This window comes from Hetaerina americana, unplaced genomic scaffold (assembly GCF_022747635.1).
Source record: "Hetaerina americana unplaced genomic scaffold, ioHetAmer1.1.p SCAF_2, whole genome shotgun sequence".
In the NCBI taxonomy this organism is placed as follows: Eukaryota; Metazoa; Arthropoda; class Insecta; order Odonata; family Calopterygidae; genus Hetaerina; species Hetaerina americana.
Genome location: NW_027286763.1, coordinates 1130739 through 1144628, shown reverse-complemented (window position 1 = coordinate 1144628; position 13890 = coordinate 1130739). Strand labels below are relative to the sequence as shown.

Here is a 13890-nt window from a genome sequence, read left to right as displayed (position 1 = left end):
TGGTGCTCTATAAATTTATCAGGTTATAGTAAAATAAAAACAGCTGTGAATTATTGTTAAGTGCCAAATGTTTTATTTATTGTAAATGTTTTCACAGCAGAATGACAAAATCATCTGCATGTATGACTAGAAGTTTAAAATTTTCTACTTTTCTTGAGTATATTTAGTGTTTGTGTTCTTTTCTCAATTTGATAGGTATTGACATTCTATGAAATGTTTGGTTGAATATTTTTGTAATATCAGATCAGGCTCTTATTACTTTATGCAGTATTTTAATTAAAGGACACTAAAAGAAATGGATGTACCGGAAAAAATTATGAAATGACTATTTACTGACATTCCAGTGTTAATAGAGATAATATTTGCAAAATATATACATTGCATGGAAATTGTACCTAAAAGTGAGTTCCTTTGACTATAACTTTGTCTCTTTTTTGACAGGTATCCGGAGAGACAAATTGAAGCAGATCGGTATTTAGCTGCTATTGATAAGTATTCACTACATTCAAGACTTAAAGGCCAAAATTCCATCCAGCCTCCATTAGAACAACAACACTTAAGATTTGGATCTCAAGGCTTCAGACCTGCAGCATCTGAAAATGTTCTCTCTTCAAGAAAAAAGACTGTATTCCGGCCTCCCATCATTGGACAACCAATTAATTGTTACCCAGATATCTCCTCTTCCCTCAACAGCAATCAAAGAATTCATTCATACCAGACTTTCCAACCATGCCAAGTAAGTAGTGGCGTTTGCAAATTATATCATCTACCAAGATGTCCATTACCACAACTCTAAGAAATGCCCTTCCCAGTCACTGTAAAACCCTCTATGGGATTATAATAATAATATTTATTCGTCCAAGAGACGCAGTGCATAGTAATAATACTGGCAAGTGCATAGGATTTGTCAAGTACAAGATTTACAAAAATAGAAATTATTACAAAAATAAGAAATATTACAAAATTAGAAAATGCTACAAATTTATAAATTAGGCCTCAGGTATTCTTTGACACTATAATAACACTTTTCAATGAGCAATTCACGGACCATTCTCTTAAACACAGGTACACGTCCTTCTCTTTTTATACATTCAGGTAGATTATTATATAGTTTTATACTCATAGACTTGGAGCCATTTGTAGCCAAGGTTAAATTAGTTGACCTCACATGTAGGTTGTAATTTTGTCTCGTATTATATAAGTGGATGCTGTTATTAGTTTCAAAGTCAGCGCTATGCAATTTAACAAGTATTACACATTGATAAATATATACACAAGGTACAGTTAACAATTTTAACCTTTTAAAAAGAGGTTGACAGTGAGCATAATATTTTTCATTACACGTAACTCTCACCATCTTTTTCTGTAACTTCAGGATACTGAGAAGGTGAGAGGGTAGTCCCCACAGTACAATTCCATATGAAATTCTTGAGTGGAATAATCCATAATATAATGTCATCAGTACAATTTGGCTTACAGAGTGTTTTAATATAGATAGTAAGTAGAACACAGAATTTAATTTTTTAATTAGGTTCAGAACATGGAGATTCCATTTCAAGTTACTATCTATATGAATTCCTAGGAACTTAAAATAATTTACTGTGTTTAAGTTACTACCATATGTTGTTTAAGAGTTAGTGTCAATTATGCTGTGTGAAGACGAGAAGACCATTGCTTGAGTTTTTTCAACATTAAGGAGCAAACTGTTTCCCTTGCACCATGTAGACATACATTTCATCAGCAGGTCACCAGCCACAGCCAGTTCACATAAATTTTTACTGGATGTCATTACACTCACATCATCAGCATACATTACAAATTTTTTTGTACCATTGATCTGCAGCTGCCCATGAAGATCATTAATAAAGATCAAAAACAATACTGGGCCAAGTACTGACCCCTGGGGAACCCCTCTGTTGACCTCCAAGGGATTGGAGAGGTAAATATTCCCATCACTTTTGTAGGCCACCCTTTGGTGCCGTTTAGCAAGATAGGACTTCAACCAGCTTAATGCCACACCCCTAATGCCCAATAGCTCACATTTTGAGATCAGCTTACCGTGATCAACAGCATCAAATGCTTTGCTCAAGTCATAGAAAATGCCCAGGACCTTACATTTAGAATCAATTTCTTGAATTACAAAATTTACCGCTTCGAAAAGAGCAAGATTTGTTGACTTCCCCTTTTGGAATCCAAACTGGTTTTCAGATAGCACATTTTGATTTTCAAGAAATTCTAACAATCTTTTGCAGAAAACACACTAGGATTTTACCAAATTGTGAAATTATAGAATTGGGTCTGTAATTATTTAAATCATTTCGGTCCCCCTTGTTCTTGTAGACAGGTAAGACCTTAGCCATTTTAAGGGTAGTCGGATAAATGCCCTCAGCTAAGGACTGGTTCACCAGCATTAGTAGTGGTGCTAGAATAAGGTCACCACAGTCTTTTAATAACTTGCCAGACACTCCATCAATGTCAGCAGATTTCTTTTTCCCTATCTCATTAAGATAAAGGCGTAATTCACTCTCATTGCAGGGTTTAAGGTACATTGATGTATAAGTTACTCTATTGGATGGCATGGGCCCAAGAGACACAGGATGAGGTGAATTTGGCAGAGACAGAAAAGCTTTGTTAAAATCATTAGATATTTTACCTGGTTCAGAGATTATGTTGCCAAAGTTATCATTTACCTGGGGAGGCGATGTCGTGGAATTTAGGTTGCTGTAGCTTTTTATGATTTCCCATGCTATTTTTGAGAAATTGGAGGCATTCGTATTCCGCCGATCATTGTACTCTATTTTTTGCCTGTTTTATTAGATACCTGTACTCTCTTTTTTGCTGGAAGTAGTGTTGATATGTTTTACTAAGTACATTGTTTTCAATTTTTTTGACATAATGCGGATTTCGGGCGTGAGACAACTTTTCATGTTACCACTCCTGATTTTCACTGGCTCATAAGGAAAAGCAAGGTTTGGATAATGTATGAAGTAACTGTAGAAGACTTCAAAATTTTCATTAACAGTGGCCATCTGAAGTGTCCCCAGCCAGTTATGTTGGTTTAGCAACACACGAAAGTGATTAACATTCGACTCACTGAAGTACCTCTGATATTTGAAAGCACTTGATGATGAAGCATTTTTACATAGATAAAAAGTAGACATAATGGCAGAGTGATCACAGACACTGCTGGATCAAACACTTTTGTTTCAGTTCTGCTGATGGGGTAATCAGTGAAGACATTGTCTCATAGTGATTTACTTTTGGCTGTAGTCCTAGTAGGGGAACTCACTAGTGGTTTCATGTTATAGGAGTCAAAAACTTGCAAAAGTAGTCTTTGGTCTCTACCATCAACCAATAGGTTACAATTAAGGTCACCAGTTAGTATGATTGAGGGTCTGGACGAGTGATAAGTTATTGTATACAGTAAACTCTTGAGTTTTTCGAGAAATGACTCGAAATTAGCCAGGGGAGACCTATATATGACCAAAACAACCAAATCACGGTCAGCCATTTTGAGCCTTACAGCCGAACATTCGAACGTTAATTCGTCAATAAGCTTCCAGATATCTCGTGATAAAGTATTAAAAACTAAGCTATCTTTGGCATTAATAACCTCACCACCATGCTGATGACTCCGACGGCAATATGCATCAACAATTACATAACCTGGTATTGTCACGGATACGTCTTTTGACCAATGTTCACTTATACATATAATGTCAGGTTTTTCACTTTTGGCCACAGCTTCAAGACCCGCAAGTTTATTACTTAGGCACTGGATATTTAATACCATAATTTTTAACACAGGTCAACTTTTACAAGATACAGATCGGTTTTTAGGCTCGGTTAACCTTTTGATGGGTTCGCTGAGACTCTCCGAAAAAACAATGGCCTTACAAATACATCAGTGGGCCAAAACTCTGGGTTAGATAACACTTCTTTAAGTTTGATGTCTACTGACACGCAAAAGGATGCATGAGTACCTTTAGTCACCTTAAATTCTTCAATTTCGACGTCATGACCTGGAATTTTGTCTCGAACGTAGTCCAGAACTGATTTTACCACCGTTTTTTCTTTGAAGTTCCAAACATGTATGTGGGTTTTCCTAGGATTTCCACATAATAAAGCGTCAGATTTGGCAGTACCAACAATTGGGGGAGGTTTAGATCTCATTCTTGAACCAGTAACCTAAACCCACTCGTGACCCATCGACCGGGTCACATTATCACCCGTAATAGGCGAGTTAACTTGCGACACAGGGAAGTTAGAACTCAAATTAGGGCAATCATTTTTCTTTTTATCACCATTCACTGAACTTACAATCAATACTAGGGACATTATAAAAGGAAACACTCCGAGCTTGATTTTGTACGCTTCTGGCAGGTACAGCGATCTTCGACGATGTTGTGTCATCATCAACGACCGCTTGGGCAGGCGGTTGATCAGTACTGGAACATGCACGGGAATAATTCATACGAATCATTTTGGTATTTGAAGGGTTGTTTGATTCACCATTTGGCTGATTCGGCATCGGCAGCGCAGCCGGTGAAGCATGAGAGACAGAGATGCGAGTGGGTACGCTAGGAGCAACACAAATCGGCGATTTAAGAGCCAAGATTTCAGCTTTCAGCGACTGCATTTCATCCGACTGCCGACGGATTAAATCAACACAGGCTTCAGCAGTTGATTGGAGCGAGGATATATTAGAGCTCAGCTCATTTTGAGAGGCAGCAACTTTGTCAAACGTAAGGAGAACATCCTGAAAATGGCGCAAAGGTATAGCTACACAGTGCTTGCATCGATACACTAATTCGTTGCACTTTTTCAGAGCGCTAAACGATGTAGAATTAAGACTAGTGCATTTAAAATGAAATCTGGCAGAGCACCCGTAATCACAAGCGATTATTTCGTCGTTAACTTCAAATATTGCAGAGCACAATCCACAGAGCAATGTGTCACTGGCGGCCATATTGCCCGATATATGGATCATATCATATATAACATACGTGGATCCAGTATTGCATAGAAGTATGTTGTGCATTTTCAATAAAATAAACGGATGTATACTAAAATTATTGCAACCATTCAAAGTGATTGTCCCTAAGATTCAATGGTTTGTACACACAAGGGAAAAATATCCAGTAGGTAGGTTCTACCATATGCCATCAATCCAGTCTCTATAAAAATATATCTTTGCCCTTTTCTCTTGCTATGACGACAAACGCTCTCAACAGTATTCCGGTTACTCAACAGGGTTACAATTAGGGCAAACTTTATCATTATTCATGGATCCAGATACATTTTTTCCTTAATGTTTCTATTTCTATCTGTGATGCTATTTCTTTATATCATATGGTGATACAATTTTTGAAAAATATATTAACTAATAGTCTCTATCATGTAACAAAAATGTGAAATTATATTTTAATGTAAAACTCAATTTTTTTATATTCTAATCCTCACAGATTTTTTGTTGTCAACCATTGGAGCTGCCTGATTCCATTGGCCATTACCCCTTTGCTATACCAAGAAAGCTAGGTGTTTCACCAACAAGTAGCGAAGTTCTTCAGGATTTAACTGGTAGGTATTAATTGTATTTCTTCACAATAGCCTAGAATAAGTGATCAATGTAGAATTCAAATCAATAGCATCTTCAAGAGTTTGTTTTTTAGTTTATTAAGATAATAGCTAACCCGACGAACTTCGTACCGCCTAAGAAACAATGAACAGTTTAGTTACAACATTTATAAATTTAGAACGGCTGTACTGATTTTAATCATATTCAACTTGTTATAATAATATAAGGAAAAAAGTCAATAAAACTACAAAAATAAGTATTACAATGGCTTGTCAGAAAGGCTTTTCTTTATTCAATATATACATATATACATTCGGGTTTATTCTCTCGAGTCAAGCACCTTCTGATATATAACATTTTTTGTTTTGTTATCAGGCGCCAGAACAAATAAAGTGGATGGTCTGCCAGTGTACATACCACACATAATTGACCATGAGAAATGACCATGGGTAATAAAGATTCAGACCACAAACACTCAACGATGGGCCTTGTGATTTGTAAATCGTCATCACGAATGCAACACGAATTGGAAATTGAATTCGTTTAAACTCAAAGGGCATATCGGTTGGGATCATGGGAATCCTCAGAATGAGAACTTCCTCATCTTTGAATTTTCCTTTGAGTATAGTCATGTGAATAACATTGATCACCAGTTTTTTTAATCACCAAACGCGTTCCAATGCATAGTTTTGGTTGGTTTAGGTTTTGCAGTATCATGACCACCGAGTCAACCTTCTGCTGTAAATTGTGCAGTGGTAAGCCAGGCACATCCCAGGAGTTTGAAAATTCAGATGTACAGTTGGTGACTTTGTCTTCGTTTGTTACACAGTCAATAGGTTTGAATGAATACAGAGTACCAACGATTTGATTCTGAATTACAAAATTTAAGTCATCCACATCTTTGTCCTTATCCACCAAAATAGCTTGCTCTCTCAACCATTAGTGATTTTTATGGTTATCAATGATGATCGGGAACACTTTGTTGATGAGCTCATCTTTCGATGAAACTGAATTGCAAAAATTCTAAGGAAATTAAATCAATTGGCTCAATTTGTCGACAGGAACATGGCCATTATTGATAATTAACAATTGCTTGGAGACATCTTCAGCAGACGGATCGTTCAGCAATGCAACTCTCACGTTTGTTGTCAGCTGAAGTTTCTTCACATAGTGCCACAGATTTGATGATTTGAGGCAAACATTTATTTCATCGGCAGCAGTTGATCTTGGAGTGACTGGCAGTAGTTGGCGGAAGTCGCCAGACGGTAAAATCATTGCGCCACCAAAGCATCTCGAGTCATTGCGCAGATCTTTCAATGTCCAGCTAAGGGCTTCCAATGCACGTTTGTGTGCCATTGTGCATTCGTCCCATATGATGATTTGAGATATTACTCAAATTTTGGCCATTGCGGACCGTTTTGATATGTTACATGTCACTTGTTCAGAGTTTTGTAGGTTCAATGGCAACTTAAACGCTGAATGAGCCGTACGGCATCCTGCCAAAAATGTGGCCACTATGCCAGAAGAAGCAACTGCTACCATAATATCCGATCTCACAAGAACAGTGCTCAAAAGCAATGATATGAGGAATGTCTTCCCAGTTCCACCAGGGGCATCCCGGAAAAATAAGCCACCATTTCCTTCATCAATTGCCTTCATTAATGTATCATATACTACCTTCTGTGGGGGGGTTCAGCAGGGGTACATTCGTTTGAACTGATTGGTCAAATTTATTTTGATTATATTCACGCTCAAATTCCAATTCTTGATTAAAGACATCGTTTATTCCACAATCTGGCGCTGGCATTCCTAACTTCACTAATAAACTGCCGCACATGAGGTAACACATGTCTTCAATCAACAGCTAAGTCTGTTTATTCATCTATTCATAAACCTCAATATCGAGATTTCTTGAACTTTCACGAACTTGATGTAAAATGCCTTCTGACATGTTATCCTTGTATTCACTCCACAGGTCACGTGGATTGGATGGGTAGCATGTCGAAAGGATGAGAGCAAATAATGTGTGTATCTGACTTGGAGATGCAGAAATAGTCTTCAGCCATGGTCGTGTCCCAATGATTATCGTTTTCAAGCAAATTGAGCTCTTGACATGCGGCACAAAATGTTGGGTTCCCCATACCATTGACAGATCATAGTGATTCGAACGATGATGGTCCCCAAATATTCGCCAGTAACAACCGCAAATAGAAGCGTTCAGCATTCTTTGAATGAACTGTTTAAATATTTCAAAGAGCATCAGTAGAATGCACATCCAGATGACCAGAAACAATGTCATATGATAAGATATTTTCCGATACTATATCCAAATACGATACTTCTACGATATTTTAATGGTTATCCTGCTATTCTTGGCTGAGATGAATCCAAAAAACCAAATATCATTCCAATCGACGATATGATATTTTACGATATGATACTTTTATGATATTTTAAGGGTTATTCTGCTATTCTGGGCTGAGTTGTATGGAAAAAACCAAATATTATTAAAATCAATGCAGCTGTTCTTGATTTATAAATGGTGTAACTAACACGATTTAAGACTTTGTTTATATATATATATATATATATATATATATATATATATATATATATATATATATATATATATATATATATATATATATATATATATACACATACATACACATACATACACATTTATGCATATATTAGTATTGGAACAGTCCGTATTGAAATGCAATGAATGACCCTCTACTTCATGATGATAACTCATTCCACAGGACCAAGGGTAGTCTGAAAGTAGTTTAAAGTGAATCTGATGATGCATTGATAACTGTCAATTTTTTACTATATCCATTTTATTTCAAATATCAAATTATGAAGTTGGTTTGAAAAGAAACAACTTTTTAAACCAAAAGTTGATGAGGCAGTGCAGTGCAATAAAGCCACATGCATTTGGTAGTTTTCAGTGAGCTAAACAAATGTGCAGAGTCAATGTTCATTGCCACCCCTTCCCTCTGAAGTTCTCCCCCATCTTCCCCATTCTGGATTAGGTGAGAGAGTAGCTTATAAACCAAGCTGCATGGTTAATCCTAGGTTTTTTGAATGGAATTAGTGATAACTGTCTTTCTCCCTTCCTAGCCAAATATATCTTTAAAAGTTTTGAAAGCAACATCTATATCCATTACAATTTATCATATTGATCACCTTGTCAATATCTTTGATACTTCCTCGGCCAACATACATGACTTCCTCTCCAGCCTCAGCACTATTTTCCCCATCCATGCCTTTCACTATGGAAACTGGATCCAACATTTGCTGTTAATTTCTCAGACATTTTAATCAAAAGAGTTCCAATGAAATTCCTTTCGCCATTTCAAATACGAAGACTCCACTTTTCATTTGCTTCTAAAGTGCCTGCACTCAATTCCACTAGATGAACATTCTTTTTCCAAGCAACTTAAATTACCTACATGGAATACATAGCCATTTGCCTAGGTCACAAGGTCAATTTAATCCTCTGAACCTCTAGAAACAAAAATGTATAAAAACTAATCGATTTTGTCAACCCTTTGCCGTTCAATTTGAAAGAGATGAAGAGGGGTTTCTTGTAGAGTAGGATTTTGGGTTGTCTTTTGTTTGGAGATACAAGAGAAATATTTGTTTATTGGGTCTATCCCAAACCTACCTTAACAGGTAGATTACCTATATAATAATAATAATACATGTTTTCACACCTTTTGGTCTAGCATACAATCAGCTGGGTTCGCAAATGGACCCTGACAAAACCCCACCTATTGGTGAATTGGATGAGATGGAAGGCAAGATGAATGCAGATGATACTGTGATTGTAATGGATGAACCAAAGGCACATAATGACCAATCCTTGTTGAATCAAGTGAGTAGTCCACCATATATTCATTTACCTTACTATACTAAGATATAATACTACTACCGCATTCACCATTCCACCACTAAGACATCTACCATCAACTTCAAAGTGCATGTCTCTCAAACAATTTTTGGTGGAGTTCAGAAGCAAACTGCATATTCACAGGTAACTGTCTGCTCGTCATTATGAAATTCATACAGGTACATATCTCATCAAAAAATAATTGTAGCTGTAATTCCAACTAAATAAAATTTGAAAAATACTGTTAAGTGGATTCACAAGTTTTTTCTTAAAGTTATAAAGTGAAATATCCTGTTGATTTTTACAAAAATTCTTTATCTTCTTGTTTTGATTATATTTCAAGATTGCATTGCATTAATTACTGACTTTAAGCACAAATTAATATGAAGCTCTAATTTTTTGCCGAGCAACCACATGGTTTCAGTGTGTTGGAACATACTGGAAATCTCACTCAATTTTTAGCTTAAAATAAACGATTGAAGAGCACAAATACTGTTGTAATAAAGCCTCTAATGGTATGAAGCAATTCTGATGTAAAATTGATTTTACTAAAGGGATCCATCCTTTACCCATTGTGTTTTGGGTGACCTAGAGAAATTTCTTCAGTATATATTTAAGGTATTAGTTTGTTATTTATTGTGAAAGGCACAGGTGGACTGCCTCTTGAAATGTTTTAATTAGAATGGTAATTTGATGAGTATATGGATTGATGAGTGGGGGAAAATTGAGGAGAAACTTAGGATCAGTCATGATCTTATCAAGAGGTGCTAATAGGACTGCAGTTAATCATTTTGTCCTATGGAGTTTATCTACAGTACCCTCAGTGTTTTCCTTGTGATTTATGAATGGGAACTGGAATAGGCACCAAAGGCATCTTAAAAAAACCTTCCACATAAGGTTCAAATTGAAGTCTTTGGTTTGAAGCATTAGCGTATGCATACAGTCTTTATCTCCTAGTGCAACTTTCACGGCTAAAGGTCCAAGCTCACCCCTGTTCCACGGAAGCACACATTTACCGTCATCTGGTACCATACCTGCCATAGGATACCTGTATGAAATGCTTAGATTCCAGTAACTGTAAATGAATAAGGAATTGTACTCTTGACTAAATTCTACTAGTTCATACAAATTGAGTATTATTTTGAAATTGATGGGACTCCGCAGTCATTGGAAGGTCCTGATTAAATTGTATTGGATGAAGGAGAGGTCAAATTAATAAGGCACATGCTTCTGGTAAAGTGCCCATTGGGTGAAAATTTTGAAGATATCAACAATTGAAAATTTTCAGCTTAAAAAGTAAAGTAGATCTGGAAAGAAATTGATGGAAGGAATGTTCGAGCATCAAATCAATCGAAAGTGGAATGTTTATTGAATGAACTGAAAGTGCCCACCTATGGGAAAGGTGCATTCAGGAGAATTAAAATTGTGAAAGAAAGTAAGACTTAAAGTAAGAAAGAATGGTGGAAGTGGAAGAAACACAACATGATTTTCAATGACTTGAGGTGTGCTTTGGAGATACCCAGGTGAAAATTGCCAAACAAGGAAAGTACCTACAACTGAAAAAATACCTTAAAAAGGTACCCAAAATTACCCACATCTATGTTTTCTGATTTGAAGGCAATGGAATATGTATGAGGAAGCTATGCTTACTTTGCAAGCAAATTGTAAAGAAAGAAATCTCATGATTCTAGTAGATGTGTGGGTTCAGTACATTTCAAATACTCTGTTTCTCTCCATACTTTCTAGATACTTTCATATACACTGACATTTAGCTAATTACTCGGGTACCCTTTGAAATATGTCACTTAAATGCAAGCAATGGCCGAACATGAAGAGGTCTAAATATTATTATAAAACTTTAAGTTCTGCTTTTTGTCAACCTATGTTATAGCTGGAAAGTTAAACATGCATCACCGTTGGAGGATTACCTAAAATGTCTGCAAACTTCCACGACCCTCTGTATCCTACACCTTAAGGTGCACGTCTTCCAGTGAGTGTCTGCCGAGAAGAAATTTGAAAAAAGTCCTGTGTTATCTCCTTTTGCCATACCTATTCAAAAGGGCATTGAAAGTATCTATGAAGGAGAGGATATGAGTAAAGCGCAATAACTCAAGAAACCAAGCAAAATTCATGTTGCCACATGCAAGTTACCAAGTACTAAATTTAATCTGTTTAGTCCCAGTGGTAGCAGTGGAAACTGCCTGTATAAATGTAGCAAAAAAGTGCCTCTCCAACGTCTTTCTTGTTTCCATGATAAGACTCTTAGATTACAAGCAAAAAGCATTTTTTTGGTCAAGAAGTATCAATATGAATAAAAAAACAGTCTGATTACAACAAAGAAGAATATGTTTCTTTAAATGTTAGCTATAAACTGCTAAAGTGAGTATCTCTATCAAAAAATGCACTCTACCAAAATGTGAGCACTGGAAAGAAAAAGAGTAAAAGTCTGAAAAAATAATTACTATCCATACATACTAGTGGCAGGGTGGAAACAGAAAAGTCAGGGAAATCACCATTACTGGAAGACTTTATGGAAGTGTTAGGTAATTTCATTGACAGTCAGCAATTTTTTCCTAGAGATATAGACAAATTATTTCAATATGTATTTTAAATTAATGTTAATGGCAAAAAATTGCAAAAAGGTCATTTTTAGGGAGGGATTTTTGGCAGGTTGCCCTAGATAATCATGATAATAACATTGCCTTGTGAAGATAGTACTTTGTGTCATTTATCTTCACTTCAATTTTGGATATAAATCTTTGCTATTACATTATTTTTATCTTAGTTTAAGGGGTGTGTATAGGAACATTTTCTTTTGATGAGTTTAATGACTTCTGGTTTATTTCTGACAAAGCCCTTTAGAATAACCTTTGAGTTCTTTTACTTTCATCACACTTTAGTTCTTGCACAATCCTGGAAAGGACTTATTAGAAGATGCCTCAGGAACTCCTATGGATATGCATCATAAAATCATAAAACTTATGTTTTAAATTGCATTTAAAATCCCTTAGTAATTTTTCTAACAAAAGGAGTGTGAACCAGTGGAGTTTCTAGATTATGCACTGGTGATATTAGTAACTATTTTGAAAAACCCAGATGCTTTAATTTTAACTTATTAATTGCTATTTTATTCACTTCTTTAATGACAGTCACCACTTTGGGAGAACAGAGAGGAGGAAAAAATAGGTGGGTTTAATTTAAGAAAGCGCAAGAGAGAAATAAACAAGGTTGACTTGGTCCAAAGAAACGACCAAAGTGGGACAGGTAGGGAGAGTGCCAGAGGAAGTTATCACAGCCATGATGGATCTCTCTATGGTAAGGAATACATTTATAGTTAATGTTGTCAAATAGAAATTAATAAAATAATATCTTTTAATAATTTCATTTTTAACAAATATTTTTGTTGTACAGTGAACAACAGAGTGAAATTCATGCTTTCTGGACAAAACTTCAACCAAACAATCACCACGGAGTACTGCCAGCCAAATGTGGATGAGTATAGGAAATGTATTTTAAGAGAGGGCTACAATTTGACCTATGGAATGCCTTTGAGTCGATTTATGCCAGATACAACCCTCAGCCTTCAAATCCTGTAAGTTGACACATTGTTGGTATAAGGTCCTACAGAGGCTATTGTAAAAAGAAATTAACTTAATCATTAGCCTGTTTGGCTCTTGGTATTGGCCTAATTCACCTTTTGCAATTAAAAGCTAAATCGGTAAGAAATGAGTTCCCACAAAGGTTTGTGCATGATTGTAAGAAAGTGGTCCTAAGTAAGGTGGTCATCATTTCAAGATTCCATGCAATTTGGCTAATCTTAGGTAACTTTGGTTGCATGCTCTATCAAAGCAATAAATCTATACCACTTTCATTGTTTCTTTGTCTTAGCTTGAGTGTAAATGACATTTATTTCATGGAATCTGGAAATTATGACAGCTCTGAATTATTTAAATACCACTGAAATTTACATGGTTGGAAATTGGCGATGTATATTTCATTCATTTTTCCTGCCTGAAAAAATACTTCTGGTATCAAAATTATTAAAGTATAATCCAAAACTGGCTACATGTGTGGAGAAAGTGCCGATGGGCATTGTGTGTTCCGATTAAATTAGAGAAAGATGAGTCTTAAGGAAGGAAGGTCTCCTGTGACGTGACCCAGGAAGATGAAACTAAAGGACAGTGAGTGTTTGGAGGGAAAGAGAAGATTAGAGTACTCTTTCCTTGGGTCTTTGCATAAAAGGTTCTAGTGGTGATTTAGAGGAGAGTTTTGAGAGAGTTCCATCCCCCTACTCAACAGGCCACACTTGTTTCCTTCTTCCCTATCCTCTTCAATCCACCCAATCACCTGCTGCTAAGGAGGATCCCTCGGACATTTCCCTACCTGCCCTGTCAACACTCTTTGTTACCCTTGT

The 13890-nt window shown here is 36.1% G+C and overlaps 1 protein-coding gene across 1 annotated transcript in view; it reads left to right on the top strand.

Moving 5' to 3' along the window:
- The window catches only part of LOC139687510 (myelin regulatory factor), a 51395-nt gene that overhangs the window by 34137 nt on the left and 3368 nt on the right, over positions 1–13890 (top strand). Inside the window, exons 15-19 of the mRNA XM_071584702.1 lie at positions 442–736; positions 5466–5580; positions 9313–9461; positions 12626–12791; positions 12888–13068. Coding sequence (XP_071440803.1) covers positions 442–736; positions 5466–5580; positions 9313–9461; positions 12626–12791; positions 12888–13068 — 906 coding nt within the window. The remainder of the gene's footprint in view (positions 1–441; positions 737–5465; positions 5581–9312; positions 9462–12625; positions 12792–12887; positions 13069–13890) is intronic.